At 43.5% G+C, this 19,327-nt stretch overlaps 1 protein-coding gene and 2 long non-coding RNA genes across 4 annotated transcripts in view; 2 read left to right on the forward strand and 1 right to left on the reverse strand.

Annotated features, from left to right (window-relative positions):
• Positions 1-19,327, forward strand: part of LOC143363183 (uncharacterized) — an 86,823-nt gene that overhangs the window by 18,101 nt on the left and 49,395 nt on the right. The gene's annotated exons all lie outside the window — the stretch shown is intronic.
• On the forward strand, positions 4,766-9,665 carry LOC143363210 (uncharacterized). The gene is made up of 3 exons (XR_013083769.1): positions 4,766-5,182; positions 8,976-9,432; positions 9,502-9,665. It is a non-coding gene; the product is annotated as an uncharacterized LOC143363210 (long non-coding RNA).
• On the reverse strand, positions 9,425-10,736 carry LOC143363209 (THAP domain-containing protein 1-like). 2 transcript variants are annotated; one of them, XM_076803809.1, is made up of 3 exons: positions 10,527-10,736; positions 10,284-10,385; positions 9,425-9,537 (listed from the first exon to the last, which is right to left on the reverse strand). In XM_076803809.1, the coding sequence occupies exons 1-3, from the start codon at positions 10,690-10,692 to the stop codon at positions 9,458-9,460; spliced, it is 348 nt and encodes a 115-aa protein (XP_076659924.1). In that variant the 5' UTR covers positions 10,693-10,736; the 3' UTR covers positions 9,425-9,457. The 2 variants fall into 2 exon arrangements, with proteins under 2 accessions (XP_076659924.1, XP_076659923.1); XM_076803808.1 differs by having other exon boundaries at positions 10,452-10,736.

A 19,327-nucleotide genomic window follows, 5' to 3' on the forward strand; every position in this document is an offset into this window, starting at 1 on the left:
TATTCGTAAAGAGGAGAACGAGATCTATAAGTGTGCAAAGTTTCAACCGAATCGGTGACCCGAAGGACGTGGCCTCTCCTTGTGAGACCAGAGATGTTGGTAAAGGAAGCATTTCATATGTAAATGGTTACATTTCGCTTAACCCTTTGCGGACTGAGCGCTCTCCACCGTTTCGTTCCAGCAGGTCCGCGCTGGATTCGCAAGTGCGTGCCAGCCGGTGCGTACCAGCCAGTCCGCACAGATTTCACCAGTCACTTATTCGCTTGGTAGCGTTTACTTTGGAAAACATTTATGACCTTACTAACGTAACGTACTTATGAATTAGTAGATATATGTATAAAATAAAACGACTCTGTCGTTTAGCCATAGTTGTGCTATGATTTCGAACTGTACGCCACGGTGGGTTTGAAAAGACTAAAGCTAAGCTCTTAAGTTCAAGACGCATGGCCTATTTCAGATTTGCTACACTGTAGCTCTTATCTTATCTCATTTAGATTAAAATTGAGACATATTCGTGTGAAACTTGATACAGGACGCGGCAGAACACAAAGCGATGTCCAGCAACGCTCGACATACGATGCGGCAGAACACAAAGCGATGTCGAGCCACACTCGACATAAGACGCGTCAAAACGAAAAGCGATGTCGAGTCACACTCGACATAGGACGTGTCAGAGCGAAAAGCGATGTCGAGTCACACTCGACATAGGACCGCAAAGGGTTAAGCCGGCTCCGAAGGCGCATCACGGTCATCGACGGGTGTCGTGTTCAAAGACCTCGTAAAAGCATTATTGGCAATTTATGCTTTTATGTTTTTAATCAGAACAATATTGTTAATACGAATGAGTTGTACAGCTTATCCCGATCAAAATGAGTCCAAACACGACATCATTTGGACTGTCTTTAATGAGATCGTAATTTTTATCGTAACATTACGTATCAGTGAAACTTGTTCGATTACACTCGAATTTGACCTCATTTTCATCAGGAAAATCCCCTCCATTCGCTCGTCACAATTTTATGAGGATATGTTGAAAAATCTAAAAATTTAAACTTTCATTCGTGCGCGTGTCTAGTCACAAGACACATTGGTACTTACGATCTTGTGGGTGGACGAAGATCTGGCGGAACATTTTCTCGATATCCGCGACGAGTACAAATTTGTGGAGGCGCCATTCTAACAATATTCGTGAAATGTCCAGTTGCAGCTTCGGTCCGGTATGGAGAATATCGTTAAGCGAATAACCACTCGATGTACGGTGTGACGCGTTAAATACGACTCGAAGTTTAGTCGTCATGCTGTCCTCCCGCAGAACGGCGCGATGCGGAATATACGTCCGTAAACTGTCAATGCGGTGGAGGCGCGTCATATGCCCGAATGATTCGTATTCGCGAATGAACTGCGTATACTGTCGGTTGACCCTTTCGTCATCGCGTAGTTTAAGGGTCAAACGCTTAAGGGGCGTAGATGCTCCTCGGAGGGAATCGCCGAGAAAGTCGTCGGGGAGCGGTTTTGAAAACGGCAGTCGCACGATGAATCGACCGATAGTGTCCCGCGAATATGTCGACCGGAAATGTCGCTCGCATTCGTTCTCTAGCGGAGTAAAAGTACGCGATTCGGGGACTGCTTCCGTTTCCCAAAATCGAGACAACGCGCGCTCCAGTGGATCCACGGTTACTCCGTGATGCGAGGTGATCGCGAAGGTGGGGGCGTCTGCAGGGTTGGTGCGTCCAGATAAGATCCATCCGAAGACGGTATTTTGTGCTACCGGTCCATTGTTCCGCGTATTCCGGATACCTGGACGGATAACCTGGGCGAATACGTCCGCTCCGAGCAACAGCTCGATGCGTTGCTTCGAGGCGGGGGTGGGATCAGCCAGCGTAAGGTTCGACAGCTCTTGGTAAAGGTCAACGTCGATCGGCGGCGGTACATACTGGGAGATATTCGGTACTATAAACGCGCGGGTAGAAAAGACAGACGAAGACTTCGGGGAAGTTCCTACGCGCAGTTGCACACTATAATCGACGCGACTCGTGTGCTCGCCGCCGAGGCCCGTCACCGAGATGGGCGTTCGGATTTTATGCAATCGCAATTGTTGCACTAGGTTCGTGGAGACGAACGAAGATTGAGAGCCTTGGTCGAGGAGCGCGCGAGCCAATCGCGACTGGCCGTTCGGCGCGAAAACGGTTACTATCGCGGTCGCTAGCAGGACGGTTGTTCCGCCGTTCGGGCCGGCTTCGGCGAAGTGGGTCGCGACATTCTCGCATGTTCCTTCACGGACCGAGGGTCGCACTGTCTGGCCAGATGACGCGAGCGTAGGGGGTCCCTGCGCAAGGTCAGACGATTCTGCCCTCGGTGGCTTGTATGGGACAGCTTGGCTGAAATGGCCATTTGATTTGGGTCTGCTGGGGGCCCGCTGTTCCCCTCGATGCAATAACGTGTGGTGTTTCCCGCCACATTGTCGACAAACATTCGTGCTCGGACAATTCGACACGGTATGATCGGCGCTTAGACAGTTAATGCACACATGCTGTGTTTTTATCGTTTCGAACCGAGCAAGGGGGGGGGGGGGAAGCTTTCGGAACGTGCTGCAATCCCGAGGTGAATTTGCTTCCTTGCATAAGAAGCATAGAGCGGAGGGACGTATTTCTTCAACTACGTACGCGGTCGACTTTTGCCGGGAGAAACTCGACGATCCTGCGGGGGAGGGAAGCTGCTGTTTCGGCTGACAGCGTTTCCGACAACGCATCCGACAATGTTTCGTTTTTTATTATCGCGGAGCTGAAGCGCGATTCGAACGACTTCCACGACGCGTATTCGCTGTCGAATTTCGGTAGTTCGACCCGTGGTAATCTTATGTGTGCGACGCTGTTTACCGGAGGTGCAGGAAACGCTAACGATGAATTTGCCTGAGGGGGGGTCATCGGGGGTCGCAGGCGTGCGACCGCGTCCCGTAGGTAGGCCCAGCCCTCGAGGTACGCGTCCTCCATCCTATCCATGGAGTCAGCTTTAAAATACGGAACGTCCGCCTTCGATTTGTCCGCCTTTCGGTACGCCTGTAGGTAGCCGTTGAAGAGGGTAATCTCTGTCCAAGTTTCCTGTGCGTGTCTGAGAGCATTGAATGGTCTTATCTTTTATCGAATGATCGAAATGGTCATTGTAGTCGGCGGATTCGCCGGGTAGAAAGTCGGAACCGCGCCGTAAACCTGTTCCGCTTTTTCACGGTGAAATCACGAGAAACTCACAACCCCCCCCCCCCCTCAATTTTCCTCGGTTCGGAAATAACGCGATTTTCGCGCGCGGAATTCGTTTCGAATTAAAAACCGCTGGATGAGAACCGCTGCATCTCGCGCATTTGCGTCGAAAGCAGCGAGCAGACAAAGCCGTCTTTATTTTGATATCAAAATATGAAAATATTCTCGGACTCGATTAAAGGGCCTAGCCGATTAAGATGGACAAAACTGCCCTTAGCGTGCGCGCTACACCGAAATCGTCCGGAAACACGACCGAAATCTATGGCACACGCACGGGACTAGACCGTGGACGCCAGAGTCTGCCGTGGCGACCGCACGCGCGGAAAATCTTCCGCGAACGCGTATTCCCGTTTCCGGATTCGCTGGAGAAACGAAATGCTGTTCTCGTCTGTTCGTCGCTGGCTACGGGAAAAAATGTTGCCCAATAACGCTCCTCCCTTTGACCCGGCTAACCTTGAATCTGGTCGTCCAGACGTTAAATAGAATGTTGTATCATTCTCCGCGAGCGATTGTTAACGACAGGCTCGGCCCCGTCGATCGATTATATTCGATTGCATTCTCTCGGACTGCGTGTGCGAGAGAGTCGCTCTCTCTCTCTCGGTAACCTAACTGCGAACGCGACTGTTTCGCCGAGGCTACGACGGAAGCAGATCCTGCGACACGTCGCGACCACATGCAAAATGAAAATTCGCGTTTTTCGTTCACATCTATCTTGGGAGAGAGCCGTTCGCATCGATTGCACTCGGCTTTCTCTCGTTCCCCGGACGATAGGGGAAACGCCGGAACGCGGAGAAAAATTCGGCGACGTCAGGTGACGCGAGTAAATTCGTGCGAATGCAAGCCCCGGAATCCTGACTCGCGTCGTCTGGTTGTCAAAGACCGAGGACCCGTCACAGAACCACGGAATCCCCGTCGGAATTCAGGAATTTGGATTCGTTCTCGGGTGTCGCGAGCTCTCCTTCGGAGTTTGTTCTATAAACCTCGTTATTTCGGTTGCTACCCGACGTGTTCATTACTCGTGAGGAGTGGGCCTCACGCGCATAACCTAGTTCCTCCTTGCCGCGACCACGTGACGCGTCCATCTTGGGCGCAGTTCGTCGGGACATTTATTCCGAGCGTTCTCGCGAGAGGACGTGTGGCTTCCGGCCACTGGTGACCGCAATCTCTCGTTCGTTACGAGATCTACGTTCCTGGTCCCCACATCCGTGGAGGACCGTCGGAACACACCAATACGTACATCGGTACGCCATTTCCCCACACGCATTTTTCGAGCGACACATTCTCCCGTAAGGCTGGCAGTCTTTATATATATCTCGTGGGTGGACCGGTTCTGTTCCAGGAAAGACTGACCGGTTCTGTGCTATGCTAAAAGACTGACCGGTTCTTTGCCATGCTAAAGCGGCGATGTCACGAAAGTGGGAACGCCGAAACCCCGGGCGTGAGCACTCTCATTCCTCTTTGACAGAAGTTGTAACGAATTGATACTGGCTTTACATGCCAGCGGCGCCAGTTATACACCGGTGTACTAACGAAACTAGCGCGAAGTTTGAAAGATTGAATTTACAAGGGAGGCGTATTAATATAGCAGAATAATACGAACTACTTGTATGAACGTTAAAATTAAAAAAAAAACTGGTTGCAAAAAATGATATTCATGAAAATAATGAAATAAATATATAAATATAATATAAAAGTGAATAGTAATTTTAAAAATGTTTCTAAACATTATTATCATTTACTTCACTATTATAGATAAAGGAAGTGGAGGTATGTATTTATTACGTTTTACGAGAAGCAGTAAATGAAATTAGATTCATAATAATACTGAAATACATTTATTAATTACTTTAAAAACAAGTAATACATATGATATAGATTTCTTTTATGTACAATTATATGTTATAATAATATATAAAGTATAAATATGCGTACAATTAAACAGAATGTATTCAATGTTATTCTTTTATGTCCGATCATGAACGTTTGTGAATCTTTGTGATCCATGCAATTATAAGTTAGTAGGGAGCCATGATTCAGTACTATTCGTCCACACTGACATTATTGGTGATTACAGAATGTAGATCAGAAATCTGTTAAATAAAGAGGAATCTTAATTTATTTTAAACTTTTCACATTTATTCTTTCTTCCACATACAGAAAAGTAAATTTGACAGCTTCAAAACTAAGCAAAATCTCAAAATAATACATGCAAGTAATCATGCATACATAGCAGCAATACATACGTATTGCGACATACGATTATTTACAATACATTATAATATTGTTTACAAAGCTTTACTGGTGGGCCCAAACTATAGAACGCGTTAAATAATGTCGCATATTTGTTCCAGTTTCAGCTAAAGCATACTTTTTTGTTTCCGCGTACATACGTAGCTCTATGTAACATGCAGCTACGGTTTTAATCAGTTTATTTGAATGACTAACGAATTCTTCGGCGCTTAACATTTCTAAATTGTGTTGTTCTAATTCATGAAAAATGTGAGTATCTTCTGTTATTTTTTCGAAAGCTTTAGCGGCTAAAACAGCAGGGAAATTATGCTCTACGGGAGGTTTCCCGGAATTTATGTTGCATGCTCTTCGAAAAAGGGATTCTGTAGTCATACAAATTTTTACAACACTCGGCGGTGGTATAATTAAAAAATTACGCGTAATTGCTTTAATATATGCCGTGGGATCTTGTTTATGTACAGAAATGTTGCTTTTATCTATTTCCTCACACGCAAGTAAACATTCAATGCAACTAATTTTTGTGTGTTTTTTTAAAGATAAAATAACCCAGCCAGCCATATACCCAATTACTTGCTGGGAAAATTCACTTAGATTTGGAGACTGTGCCCATGTGAAATTTAAAAATTCGGTCATTTCGGGGAAGTAATCAGTATGTTGTACATGTTCACTGAGCCCGTACTTTTCTCGTATTTTCAAATTATGTACCTGGTCATAAACATTTACACCGTACCTATCTATTATTGCACGTATTTTTTTCGATTCGCTTGATACATTTAATATTTTAGTATTGTCTAATGCCCTCACGTTTCCTGTATTAATTGAAATGTCATGCCGCACAAGCAGTCGCTTGTACGCGGAAACAAACTGCGAAGCTGTTGGATTTGGGCACCACCCACTTCTGCCTCTAACAGCGCAAAAAGAGAGTTCCAAATGATCTTGGCTCGTCTTATAAGATAATAAATATTTCATTTGCGATTCATTTGGTTTGATAAACATGTCGTATATATTAAAAATAGATAAAACTGCGGTAAAAAGGCTAATGAATCCCGCTTTTCGCCTGTAGAGGAATATGGAAGTTCCATTTTTATCTCTAATTTTAGATAAATATTGAATTTCCGCGATTAAACGTGGACGCTCAACTCACGTTAAAAAAATCAAATATTGTATCGATGCAGCGTAAAAAACGTGCTGTTGCTCCACCACCTTCAAATTCCGGAATTTGAAGCACGTTCCAACAAAACTCAATGCTCTCGGCCACGCTTGAACTCGGTGTTTGCGCAGCTAAGGCCACTTTCATTACCATTTTCCGGTATTCAATATGTTTTGTTAGAAGACGATTACCCAAACGTAGACCTTCCTTCTGTTGCAGTAAAGCAAGTGCTTGTATATACCGCCACTCGATTTTCTTTCCTTCTCCATCAAAGAGGACTACGTATTCGCCTAAACAATTTCTAATGTTCTTTAACATATGACATGCATCAAATATTACATTTGTGACGACTACGCGGCCTCTCGGAAGGACACAATCCTAAACCGAGAGCGCGGGATCTCTCTAGTCGTCTTAGAATTACACCCCTCTGTAACACTGCTTCCCCGACGAGCAAAGCATTAAAGGAACAGGAGGCTTCAAATAAAGACTATGGGTTCGAATAGTTAACAAACCATGTATAAATGTATATATTCACGCAAAACAAAGAGAAACAATCGAGCGCACAGCTATTACCACCCGCACGGCTGTAAAGAACCGGCAAGGCCACGATCGAACAAACAGCAATATTACAACTTGAATAAAATACAACATAAGAATATCACAGATAAATTAGCCCGATTAACGACCGCACTTTAACAATAGTATATTCCCTTTGGTGTAAAATATATAGATACATATATAATAAAATAACAAGCGGGATAAAAATAGGAAACAAACAAGATATAAATAAATAACAATCGGTATCTGAATAAATAGCAACAAAATATGGTAACGGAATACACACTCACCAATCACAGTCTCTTTCTCTTAACACAATATGTTTGTGATTGAAACGTGTTACAGAAAGAGAGAAATATATTTGGTCGCTGCTGAATTCACCTGAAACTAACAGGATGAAAACCTGATGTTACACACCGCGTCACGCGATTATCACCGTCGCGGGGCTAATGAATTTACTACAAGATATTATTTCCGAGACTTAAACTACGAGCACTGAGGCTCGGCAAAACGAGCTGAATCTAAGATTAACTAAACTAATTTACGAAAGATCAAGGACTTTCGCCCGGGTGAAATCAAAACCTGGTACGAACTCTGCCTGAACGGATCTCACGGACAACTTCGATACGCACCTCGCGCTTGTACATCGAAGAAGGAACATTCCTCGTCGCGTTTCGGCTAGCTCGGCCCGCTGGCCAGCTCCCCTCTCTACGCACCTAACCAATTAAATTTGGGTCTCAGTTCGACGGCCCAATCACGCGCGTTACGCATTCCTCTCTTTCCTTCGTACGCTTCGCCAACGGTCGTCGAGCGGCATAGCCCGTGTAAACAAAGAGATCCTTGAACGCTCAACATACCTGAGCCGAACGTTTGGTGTGTCCGGTTAGGGTGACCCCACAATTGCAATGAATTACCGAACACCCTTACGTTCCTATATTCTACACCACGCAAGCCAGCCTCTCCTCGACCGTTGGTATATTCGCCTTATGTTATGGTCCGACTGACGAGGTCGCTTAATACTAACCAGGTGACGAGCGGGCATCGTTACCTCTGCCTTTATCCTAATCTAAATACTTAAACATAGCAACGTTTCCGGACGGCGTTGATTCCAAGAAGGGTATTCGTTACATAAATACATTTAACGCGGAATAATCTAGAATGCTATACAACGTCAAAGGCCACACTGTGATCAATTAGGGAAATCCCGCAATTACAAGAATTATCAATCACAGTGCTACCGACGGACAAAGCCAAAATGGTTTTAGAAACTAATAATAATTGTTCGGAACGTAACACATTAATGTCTGGCTCGCCAGGCACAGGATGTGCGAAATGAACTTTAAATATTTCATAAATATTTTCATGCTCTGTCATTCTCGTATTTACATGCATTCGAGCACCTAAATTTTCCACTGTGGCAAAATGAGCACATGGGCCGTCTAACGTTAAACTGCACACAGTCACGCCCGATTTCTGTAGGCGAATGAATGCCTCTCGCAATAAGTTGGCTTTAGTTTCGGCGTTCAACGTTGTAATTAAAAAATAGCCGATTGGAAGTTTCCAATTTTGGCCAAGCGCCACAACCATTATTACGAGGGCATTTTTGGCCTCTAGAAGGTCATCCCCACCACTTATACCGACACCTAAATCTACATGACCCCGCATTGTCCCATCGCGACCCCTCTGACATCCTTTTTTTATGCCCATCTCATCAAATATCACAGCACAAAGCAGTCTTTGCCCTTTTTCTTTTAGTTCGCCAGATTTTTCTTTTAATGTTGCAAAAGATTCCTCAGTAAAACCTGGTTCTGCATTTACACTACTGTACCAGGTTCTGAGGACGTCTGCGTGCGGAGGCGCTAAATTGAAAGTTTTCGTTATATACGAATACGCTTTCGGTGAATAAAAGTGTACAGTCAAAGCAAACGCGCGCAGTGCTGGGGGGTATTTGTCTCGCGTGAGTTTGCCTACGTTTTTCCTATTTTTGAGCATGCGGTTGAATAATTCTAATGAAGCATCGGCATTAGCAGAAAGGCAATAATACGCACTAGCAGGCAGAAGTCTGTTTTCCTTTAACCCTTGTATCACATCTCGTAAAGAGTGTACCTTTTCTTTCAGACTTCTGACCTGCTGCTTGAGTCTTCTATTCTCCTGCGTTATGGACTGCAATCTTCTTTGCATATGATCTAATTTCTTCATCGTACTTCGTGGTGTATTGTGGTAACAATGATCGTGTTGTATTTTGTCACGTAGTGTTGCAAATTTGACACTTCTCCCTTACATTTGCAGTCTTTGATGTGCATGGTGAAGAGAAATCTTTACCAACTGCAATGGGAAATATTGTTCAGTACTGTAGACAGATATTAATCCTCAAATAGTAACATTATATGCCAGTTTTAATATGTTAAAGTAAGTTTTTGCTTTATGAATAAGAAAAATTGGAAGAGATAATTTCATTTATAGATGTTACGGATTGGAACGGAAAATAAACTATGCTGTACGAGACGAGCACTTTATTACCGTCTAGCGGATCGTCACTTAAGTACTTTACAAAGAATATGTACACGGTGAAGCCAACTGCCCGGTTGGACTTCAGATCACAATAAATGTATGAAACAGAAGGAAATTATGTTTATTCTCAGCTGAGCTGCGGAGAATCCCGAAACCGAATTGATGTAGCCAGACCGGTCCCACGACGCGCGACGTCTGAGCTACTAATTAACGATTTGTAGAGAGAACTATTTCGCAATGTTAACGGTTGGAGATGAACAGACGATCTGAACGTTGACGAGTCGCGAGCGGTTTTCTATCACCGCCGGAATGATGATTTGCGGAATTTGAACCCGGGCCAATTAGAATTCTATTAGCGGCATCGATAATCGATCCGGCGGCGACAGCCTATGGCACGACTCGCCGTCGATCGACCGTCGATCTCGCGGCGACACGAGCACCCGCCAATAGTGGGGCGGCGCGGTGGATCTCGCGTGCGAGATCTGTCGTCACCCGCAGCCAATCCCAAACAATAGATTAAAATGGGATACTCTGTATATTTGAAACTTATTTCAACTTACGTGTCTGGTTGCTGGTTGTAGGAGAATGATTGCATTCTACAACCATAATCGGTTCTGGGACTTCTTCTGTTGTTGCAAAAGTTGCCAGAACATCATTATTATCTGAAAGGAAACAAGTATATATCATATGCTTTGCAACCCTTTATTAACAAAGACAAAGTGTCTTACCTCTATCATTACTTTCCCTTAAGATATTCGCCTGTGGTTCACATCTTGACTTTTTCGGTAAAATCGTGGGTATACTTCCAGGCTTTAAGCGTTTCCTGCTATAGCATTCCGTGATGCTGTTTTCAGGAAAATGATCAGAACAGATGAAACTACTGTCTGTAGGCATCCATCCTTCCCGACCTATTTCTTTGACCCACTGTTTACATGAGGCTTCATTTCGAGGAAATCTATGCAAAATCATGTGAGAATTAAAAAAACAGTAAACAAAAAGAATTGTGTAATAAAATAAATGAATTTAACTACTAAATTGAACAGAGATTATGTAATCTTTACATACTTGTGTAGTGACACATTTGTGTTATTGTTAACTTAACTTTCCGCAAACTAAGCATTTACTCATAACTGCAATAAAAACAAAGCATGATCAGATTCAGATACAGCTACTAAGCTGGCCATAATAGTTTCCTTGCAATTTATCATACTTCTATTTTTAATATTCAATACATACCTGCTAACTCCGAAAGTTCAATAAATATAAAAAAAGGAGCTCACAGGACACGCCTGTTACGAGCCAGGGCTGCGAGCAACGCGAGAGGCCGACGAGGGGGTTATTACTCCTTGAATATGGTTTCTATTATTAGTTAATATTGAAATCTTTGTTGATTTGAATTAGGATTAGTAAGCCTCGTAACTTATATATAATTTAATTGATACAATCCGAGCGGTAAGATTGTATCATGTGGGAACGTTCAATTATTAGATTAGGATATTAGGCAATAATTAAGGGTTGTAGATTACGCGAGTTAACAAACAAGACAATTTATTCTGAATTGGAATAGTTACAAGTGTAATTGTCTGTGTCGCGAGTGAATGTGGTAAGTGTACAATTAGAGAAATTGTTACCTAGTGATGCACGGTGTTGACGCACTGGCAATGCGGGGTCGGAGAGCGATTGTTGAAAGCCAAATAGAATATACACGAACTAACGGATTCTATAAGGTTACGTTTGATTCGAAAGGGACTTTTACCCGATCTCACTAGAACTGACTCTTACGCGTGTAACGCGACGTGACTGCACGATTACTATACCGCGACCGAATCACTTCTGAACCGCTTCTCGACTAACCAAAGAGGATGAAAATGCATGGGTTTATATACCCTAAAAATGAGAGGGGAATGTATCTGTTTTATTTTACGGTCGCATACTCGTATTTGTCGTTTCTAGTGAGTTTAAGGTTTGCAGCTGGATCTTTTGTTTATAGGGGTAAAACGAAGGGTTAGCCAGGATGTTTCCTATCAAAGACTATCTTGACAATACATTCCAGAAGGGGATGTTTTGAAGATTTCCATATTAGGAAATCGTACGGTGCTGTTACTGAATCATGCTTCGTGCCAGCTGCGTCCAGCCGGAGTACAATTATTAAACAAGGGGCCTGTTGGGACGCTTTTCGTTCTCAGAAAAAGAGATTAGAACTTCTAATCGAAATAAACGTGGAGAAACGTCTCCATACGTAACATCTCCCCCCTTAAATGAAACATCGCGGTTCGTGTGATGCTTTCGATCTGAGAAAGAAAAACGTCCTGAGAGCTATGGTAAAGAAAAATGCCGGGTGTAGTGTAGTGTAGTGTAGTATGTAGTGTACTTATATTTATAATATATGTGGTCTTCTACTGTTGGAGGTGTCGTTCAGGGTTGGTTGTGGTCTCGACTGCGTAGCCCATTTGAATCCAGTGTTCCGCAACATCCAGTGGGGGTTGATCCGGTAGACGGTCCAACAGGAGGTGACCCTCGGCGTGGCCACTACTAGTGACGGTCACTCCGCTAGCGTAGCCTCTTCGGTCCCTCATTACCAGCCTGGAGATGGTGCTGATCCGGTGGATGGCTCTGTTGTTACGGGGGCGGACGCCCCTCAGCACCATTCTTACTGCCTGCCAGGGCAAGGTCCGGAAACGTGGCGGGAGAATCCAGAGTTGGGTGATCTCCCGAACCGTGATGGTACCACGGTCGCCCAAAAAGATGGAGACGGCTCGTTCGTCGACCTCCCTCACTTCGCCCCTCAGCCAGACGGGACCATCCCGCACGGCCACGAGTAGACCCGGCTTGATCGCTGCCAGCACCGGTATGCATAGGTGGTGCCGTTGTGCCATGTGGTTGGCAAAGGCCCTGAAGAAGTCCACCACTTCCTCTGGGTGTTCCTCCGCTGTGATCCAGACGGTTGTCTGGTCTTCGACCTCGCGGACGATGCAGCGGAAAGAAGCTTCCACCTTACGGGAACCGATGAGTTTTAGGCTGCTCCCTTTTTCCGGCATGGTTCTCCCGGGGTCCAGTCTCGGATGTTTCGGTCGGTGACTTCGAATAGTTCGATGCTGTGGTACGGTCGCTTCCGTTGGTCGGTTTGGGTGTGAGCTGTAGTTTCCTTAACTTTCCTTGTTCCTTGTCGAGCAGTGAGGATTTTTCCCGTTCTATTGGGTTTTTCCCAGCACCCGCTTTGTCCCGTCTGAATCGCGATACTAGATCGTCCTTCCGATGGTTCAGTTTGCGTGGATGCGTTCTGGCTCATTGGTTCTGAGACTATGTGCTGCTAGGGATCGGTGTTCTGCTTATATAGGGCTGGATGCTCTTATCTCTCTTGCTGAAGGGTGGGGGTAGGTCCTGCTCCTTAGAAGATCGACGCAGAGGGTTTGACATCTGCATGCGAGGCCTGTGTTTGTTCTTCCTCTATCTCGTTTGTTTCTTTTTGTTCTTGGACACTATTTGGTTGTTTCCGAAATATTCGGAATTTGATGATGATTAAGGCAACAAAGAGTAGGAATGTCGTCATCACTGCTATGGTGGAAAAGGTTGAAAATTGTTGGTGTTTTGTTACTTCCCGCTGTGTTGTAATTGTCTTCACCTCTTGTTCTATTGCACTGAGGGATATAGCTGCTGGAAGTTGCTCCCAATGGTTACTGGAGGGTTCTCCATTTGATATGTTCGATTCGATTACTCTGATGTGAGGCTCAGTTATTTCTGGCAGTAAGGATGACAAGTTGTAAGATATTGTCGGGTAATATATTATGTTTCCTGTGGTTTCGACGATGTCCAATGATTTAAGCTGCATGGAGTTTATGGTCGTCTGACAGCCTGCTTCCAATTTAAAAATTCCTGTCTTTTGAAATGTCCTTATGGTTGCCTTTTTCCCTCTGCAGTAAATTTGGGCTTTCTTTTCTTCTGGCATAAAGTATAACCATGTGGCTGGTGTGTTTAGAGCTCGCCAGTGAGGCTGCAGGTAAGCGGTCACCTTGATGTTGCAGGTACTCCAGTCTATTGTGGCGGGGTTCAACAGTAGGGTGGTTTCGCAGGTTGTATGTTGGTTTGTTTGATATATGGGCAGGGTAGATGGTCCTAATAATTGCCTATGGTGGGAACGGCAACTCCTTAGGTAATCTTCGGTTGGCAGGAAATACTGTTGTTCGTCGGATGATACTGCAATGTATGTAAAGCGTGGTTTTATATACGACATCATCATCTTGGGTCCCAATGGTTGCATGGATGGACAGGGGTAGATCTTGTAGAAATTGAATATTTGGTGGTCTAGCAATGGTACGGTGAGCTCGAAGACTATCCTGCCTTTCGTGAAAACTATGTTTAGCTTGGTAATTCTTTCAAGCTGTTCAGTCAGTAATTCCTCGGGCGAGAAAGGAAACTCGTGCGACGAGGTTTGTTTGATTTTCAAGGCGGAATTCAGTAACTGTTGGGGTGAGAAGATTGCTGGATGTAAAATCCCCTGTTTCGCCAATAATATTGCATCTATTAACAGTAGCAAGTTGGTGCTGTAGTCGTCTAAACCTCTTTCGATTTCGAACAAAGATTCCCTTATAACACCCTCGAATCGCAGCCTGTCTATTTCTGATTGCGTTTCATATAGTTGTTTGGAATGTTCGGAAACTATTTTCATAAGTTTCGACATTCCATTTGTTAAATTCAATAATCTTGTATGCACCGTAGAGAACTCTCCTTTTATAATATGGGTTTGCCTTGCTATTATCTCCGTGATTTCATGTTCGTTTTTGTATATTTTATTCAATTCGTGATTATAATAATCTGCGTCTTCCTGAGTCAAGGTTCCAAAGAGGATGTTGCTGACTGTTCCGATGAATCCAAATGGTGCATTACGTCGGGGTGATTTTGTATTGAGGTATGGGTGGTCGCCCATTGCGGATTTTATCAAATTCCGATAATAACGAGTGTTTTCTTCCTTCTTTATCAATCGAGGTCCGAGGTCTTCGTTGAGACATTTGGTGGCTTCGTGCCTTTTGCAGAGCTGGTCGATTATGGAAATCAATTGTTGTACAGGTGGTGCGTGTTGTAGATATTTGTTGACGTCAAGCGAAGTTACTAGGCGCCATTGTGTTTGATAGATCCGGATGTCCGACAATTTCTCAAAGAATAAACCAGTGTTTTGTTGTAATATCTCTATTGTTGAGTCTTTATTTCCCGGGTGTTGACCCATTGTCAGTGGCAGCAGGAGTACGCAAAAGAGAATCATGGTCATTCCCGGCTGTTGGTTCAAAATAAGCGTGTTTTAATTTATTTTGATGTTTAGTTATTGTTTTGTTTGGTGTTTGTAATACAACATTATTCAAGTCTGTCACGTCTAATATTCTGTACGGTCCAATGTAATGGGGATCGAATTTGCTAGTACGAGGTTCCAAGAGTACGTAAACGAAATCATCTACTTTAAATGTGGCAGGGTTTGCCTTGCAATCGTAGTAGTTTTTTGAGCGAGCTTTTGCTTTATTAAGATCGTTTGCAGCCAAATTACGTATTCGGACTATATTGGTTATTAACTCTGCTAAATAGTCTCCATACGTTTTCAAGTTCGTACCAGTAGGAAATGAGGTTGGTTCCCGAGCTTGTTTACCAAAAATTAATTCGTATGGTGTAAAATTGGTGGCTTCATGAACTGAGGTATTGTAAGAGAACATTGCAAAAGGAATTAGCAAATCCCAGTCCTCGTAATTATCCATGTAATGCTTGAGATATTCCGTGAGTACGATGTGACTTCGTTCTAATGATCCATTGGTTTGCGGTCGGTATCCTGAAGTAGTGATCTGTTTGATTTTGAAAATTTCAGATAAGTTTTTCATGAGGCTTCCGATAAAACTGGTTCCTTTGTCTGTTAATATGGCTCGAGGTGTTCCGTAAACTGCGATGAAATGCCTTGCGAAAGCATCGGCAATGGTAGTCGCTCGGATGTTGGGTATTGCTACTGCAATACAGTATTTGGTTAAATTATCCTGCATAGTAAGAATGTATCGATTGCCTCCTGGTGTGACTGGTAATGGTCCAACGGTATCCAGAGAAATTTTATCAAATGCGTCCAAAGGTGTGTCGGTGATCAGCATAGGCTGACGGGTTTTTACACGGACTAATTTTTGTTCCTGGCAACTTTTGCATTTTCGGATGTAATCTTGAATTTCATTGCGCATGTGTGGCCAATGAAATCTTGCTCGAATACGATTGTAGGTTTTTGTGACTCCTTTATGTCCTCCGATTAAACTATCGTGTGCTTCGTGAATAATCTCTTGTCTATTTTCCGCAGAAGGTGTGGTGATAATGCAATTGCATATTGTGATTTGAGGAATTTGCTCTGTGAAGGTCTCTTCCAATGTATTGAAAAATTCGTTGAGTGGCAATTTATGCAAATCTCCGGTGGCTGATATTCGAAAAGATTCGATCTTGTTTTCTTTTAAAGCTGGTTGGAGAGTTTTCAATCCGTTGACTATGTCCATTCTATTTGGTTTATCATAAAAATTGTCGGAAATTATTATGCTGAATGTTTTAAATAATCCGTTGTTTGAAATTACAACTTGTCCCTTCTTTGGTCCTGCAGCTAGAAATTCCTGTTTGTTTATTAATTCGGTGTCCAAGAGTAATTTTCCGATGGGAGTTATTAAATTGCAGTCGGCTGATATAAAATGCACGTAATTGTCTTCTTTTGCTGTGAGGGTGTTTGAAGAAACGATAATCTTTTGTTTTGGTTCTGGCGGCGCTTCCAGGTCAGTTTCGGTAGGAGAACTGTCGGTAGCGGTATCAAAGAATGGGTAAGGGTCTGCTGTACGGTCAGGTAAGTGCCTTGCACATGTTTCGCTTGTGGGTAGCCGGATTATGGTGGGTTGTAAAATTCCATCTGTTCTGTCTGATTGTTCCTGCAGTATATTAGGTGGATCCACTTGCAAATTGTTTGTATTTTCAATAACTGTATTTTCGAGCGGTTCTTCAAACGAAATTAAATCATCAGATAAGCTTTGGTTCTTATCTGTAGAAAAAATTTCTGTGGAGTTTGCTGCGGGTAAAAACTGGTGTGTGGTATCCTGGTCTTCATCTGGCATCAACACTTCTCTAGATAGGCTCGGAAGGGACCGATTTTTGTTTATTATGGGAGAGTGTCGCACTTTTCCAAGAGCGGGCTCTTCTCTTTCATCTGAACTGCTTGTTTCCTGATATTTCGGCCGTTTTTCTCGGTCTCGACGTAATCGTCTGATACGTTGTCCAATTGAATCCGGTCTGTCTTCATGTGTCTTCGGTAGTTGGGTCTTAAAATCGGGATCTCGAAGTTCACGTGGAATAAGTGGTAAACAAGAAATGGTAGGGTTGCGTGAAAGAGCATCTGCGTTCTTATTCGTTTTTCCGGATTTATGGATAACCTGATAATCGTACTCCAGAAGTCTTAATTTCCACTTCATGAGTCTCGATGTTGGATCTTTTACAGAATGTAGCCAAACTAGAGGTCTGTGATCTGTCACAAGAGTGAATTTGGTTCCGTAAACATATGGTCTGAAATATTGAACAGCGTAAACCATGGCTAAACATTCTTTTTCTGTAGCTGAGTAATTTTTCTCTGCTTTATTGAGGCTGCGCGATGCGTAAGCAATCGGTAGATCATTTCCAATCTCGCCTTGACTAAGCACGGCTCCAATGGCATGTTCTGATGCATCCGTTGTAACGATGAATGGTTTGCTGAAGTCGGGGTATTGTAAAATAGGTTCTTGGCAAAGTTCTTCACGTAATTGTTTAAAGCTGTTTTCCTGTTCTTCTGTCCATTTGAATTTTATTCCTTTTCCCAAGAGGCTAATCAACGGTTTTGCTTTAGTGGTGAAATCTGATATGAATCGTCTGTAGTATCCTATTAATCCCAAAAATTGTTGTATATTCTTCTGATTGGTGGGTGTTGGAAAATCCTTGACGGCTTTTAATTTTCTGGGGTCAGGTTTTACTCCTTGTCTTGAAATAATGTGTCCAAGGTAAGTAACTTCTTTCCGTAAAAATTCACATTTATTAGTCTGGAGGGTTAAGCCATGTTCTCGTAAGCGATTGAATAATTTCCTGACTTTAACTTTGTGTTCATGTAGTGATGATGCGTAAACCACAATGTCATCCAGGTAAACGAACACGTCCGTTCCTTGGAGTCCAGTTAGTACTTGATCCATGAGGCGTTGGAAGGTGGGTGGTGCATTTTTTAAACCAAACGGCATTCGTGAAAATTCATAATGTCCGTTTGGTGTGGTAAAGGCTGTTTTCTGCCTATCTTTCGGGTCCATCTCTATTTGGTGAAAACCATTTGCGAGATCGAAAACGGAGAAGTACTTAGCTCCACCGAGACGATCTAATATTTCTGTAATCTGTGGTAGCGGGTATTTATCAGAAATTGTTTTATCATTAAGCGCACGGAAGTCTATGACCATACGCCAACGTTTGTTTCCCTGTGCATCCGGTTTCTTAGGTACAATCCACAAAGGTGAATTACATGGGGATTTCGACGGAGTTATTATTCCTTCGGATAGTAATGCGTCTATCTGCTTTTTTATCTCATGTTGATGTATCGGAGGATAGCGATATTGTCTTGTGTTTATTGGAATTTCGTCGGTCGTGTGTATGGAATGTTTGAAATCGGAGGCCTTCCCTAGCTTATCTCCGGGGAGATAAAATCGGTCGGGAAACTCCTTTATCAGAGCAGTGATGCTGCACAGTTCCTCTTTGTTCAAGTGCTTGAGATTTAACATTTGGGAGATTCCCTGTGCCCTATCTTCTCTGTTGTTGAAATTAGCATGACCTTGTACCTCTGAGTAGATGTCTTCGTCCGAAGTGTTTACAATGTCATAGGGTTCCAAAATTTGTGGTTCTATTTCTATATCCAGGTCTTCTTCGCTGGTGTTGGTTGCCATAACATGACACCTTCCTTGATCGTTTATGACAGCTGCTTCTCCTACGTACAATTGGTCATGTGTTCTTATGCGAGGCAAGTAGCCTTCCTTGATCTTCGGATTAGCTATGTGAATAGCGATTTGTTGTGAGGTTCTTGCTGGAATGCGGTGTTTAGTTGTTTTTTCTGGTGCTTCTAAATAATTTGAAAATCGAATAGGCCTGATAGGTTTGTTCTTTAATACCAGTGTTCCATGGTAATAGGAAATCTCAGCCTGTTCTTGTTTTAGGAATGGGCTTCCGATTAGTCCATCTGCTTCTATGGCAAGGTGTTTTACTACGTAAAATATTGCTGGGGCTTCATGGATATGGAGAATTGCCGTCCCTACGGTGAAAATCGGGGTTGTGGTGAGTCCAGTTATTTCGATTTCCTCTCGTGAAATCTCTGCTGTTCTTTCTAGAGAGTCGAGGACTACCAAATTTACGGACGCTCCATCGTCAATTAAAAATTCTCCCGTTCCTGATTCCAGTTCTGGGATCGTAATTTTTATCCGTGGTGCAGGTGCTTCCTTGATGAGGGTTTCTCTTCGAAGCGGACGGATCTTGGGCGATCTTCTTTCTTTTCGCTCATCGTGTCGCCTGTACGGTGAGCGCGATCGTAGTTTAAAAATTTCTTTGATTCCACGGACGA

This window comes from Halictus rubicundus, unplaced genomic scaffold (assembly GCF_050948215.1).
Source record: "Halictus rubicundus isolate RS-2024b unplaced genomic scaffold, iyHalRubi1_principal scaffold0027, whole genome shotgun sequence".
Classification (NCBI taxonomy): Eukaryota; Metazoa; Arthropoda; class Insecta; order Hymenoptera; family Halictidae; genus Halictus; species Halictus rubicundus.

Excerpts from the sequence above, each read along its gene's own strand:
- LOC143363209 (XM_076803808.1), bottom strand. The coding sequence starts at position 10,692 with ATGATTTTGCATAGATTTCCTCGAAATGAAGCCTCATGTAAACAGTGG. Across the intron at positions 10,386-10,451 it reads AAGGGAAAGTAATGATAGAG|ATAATAATGATGTTCTGGCA; the intron begins GTAAGACACTTT and ends GTTTCCTTTCAG. Across the intron at positions 9,538-10,283 it reads TACAACCAGCAACCAGACAC|TTGGTAAAGATTTCTCTTCA; the intron begins GTAAGTTGAAAT and ends TTCCCATTGCAG.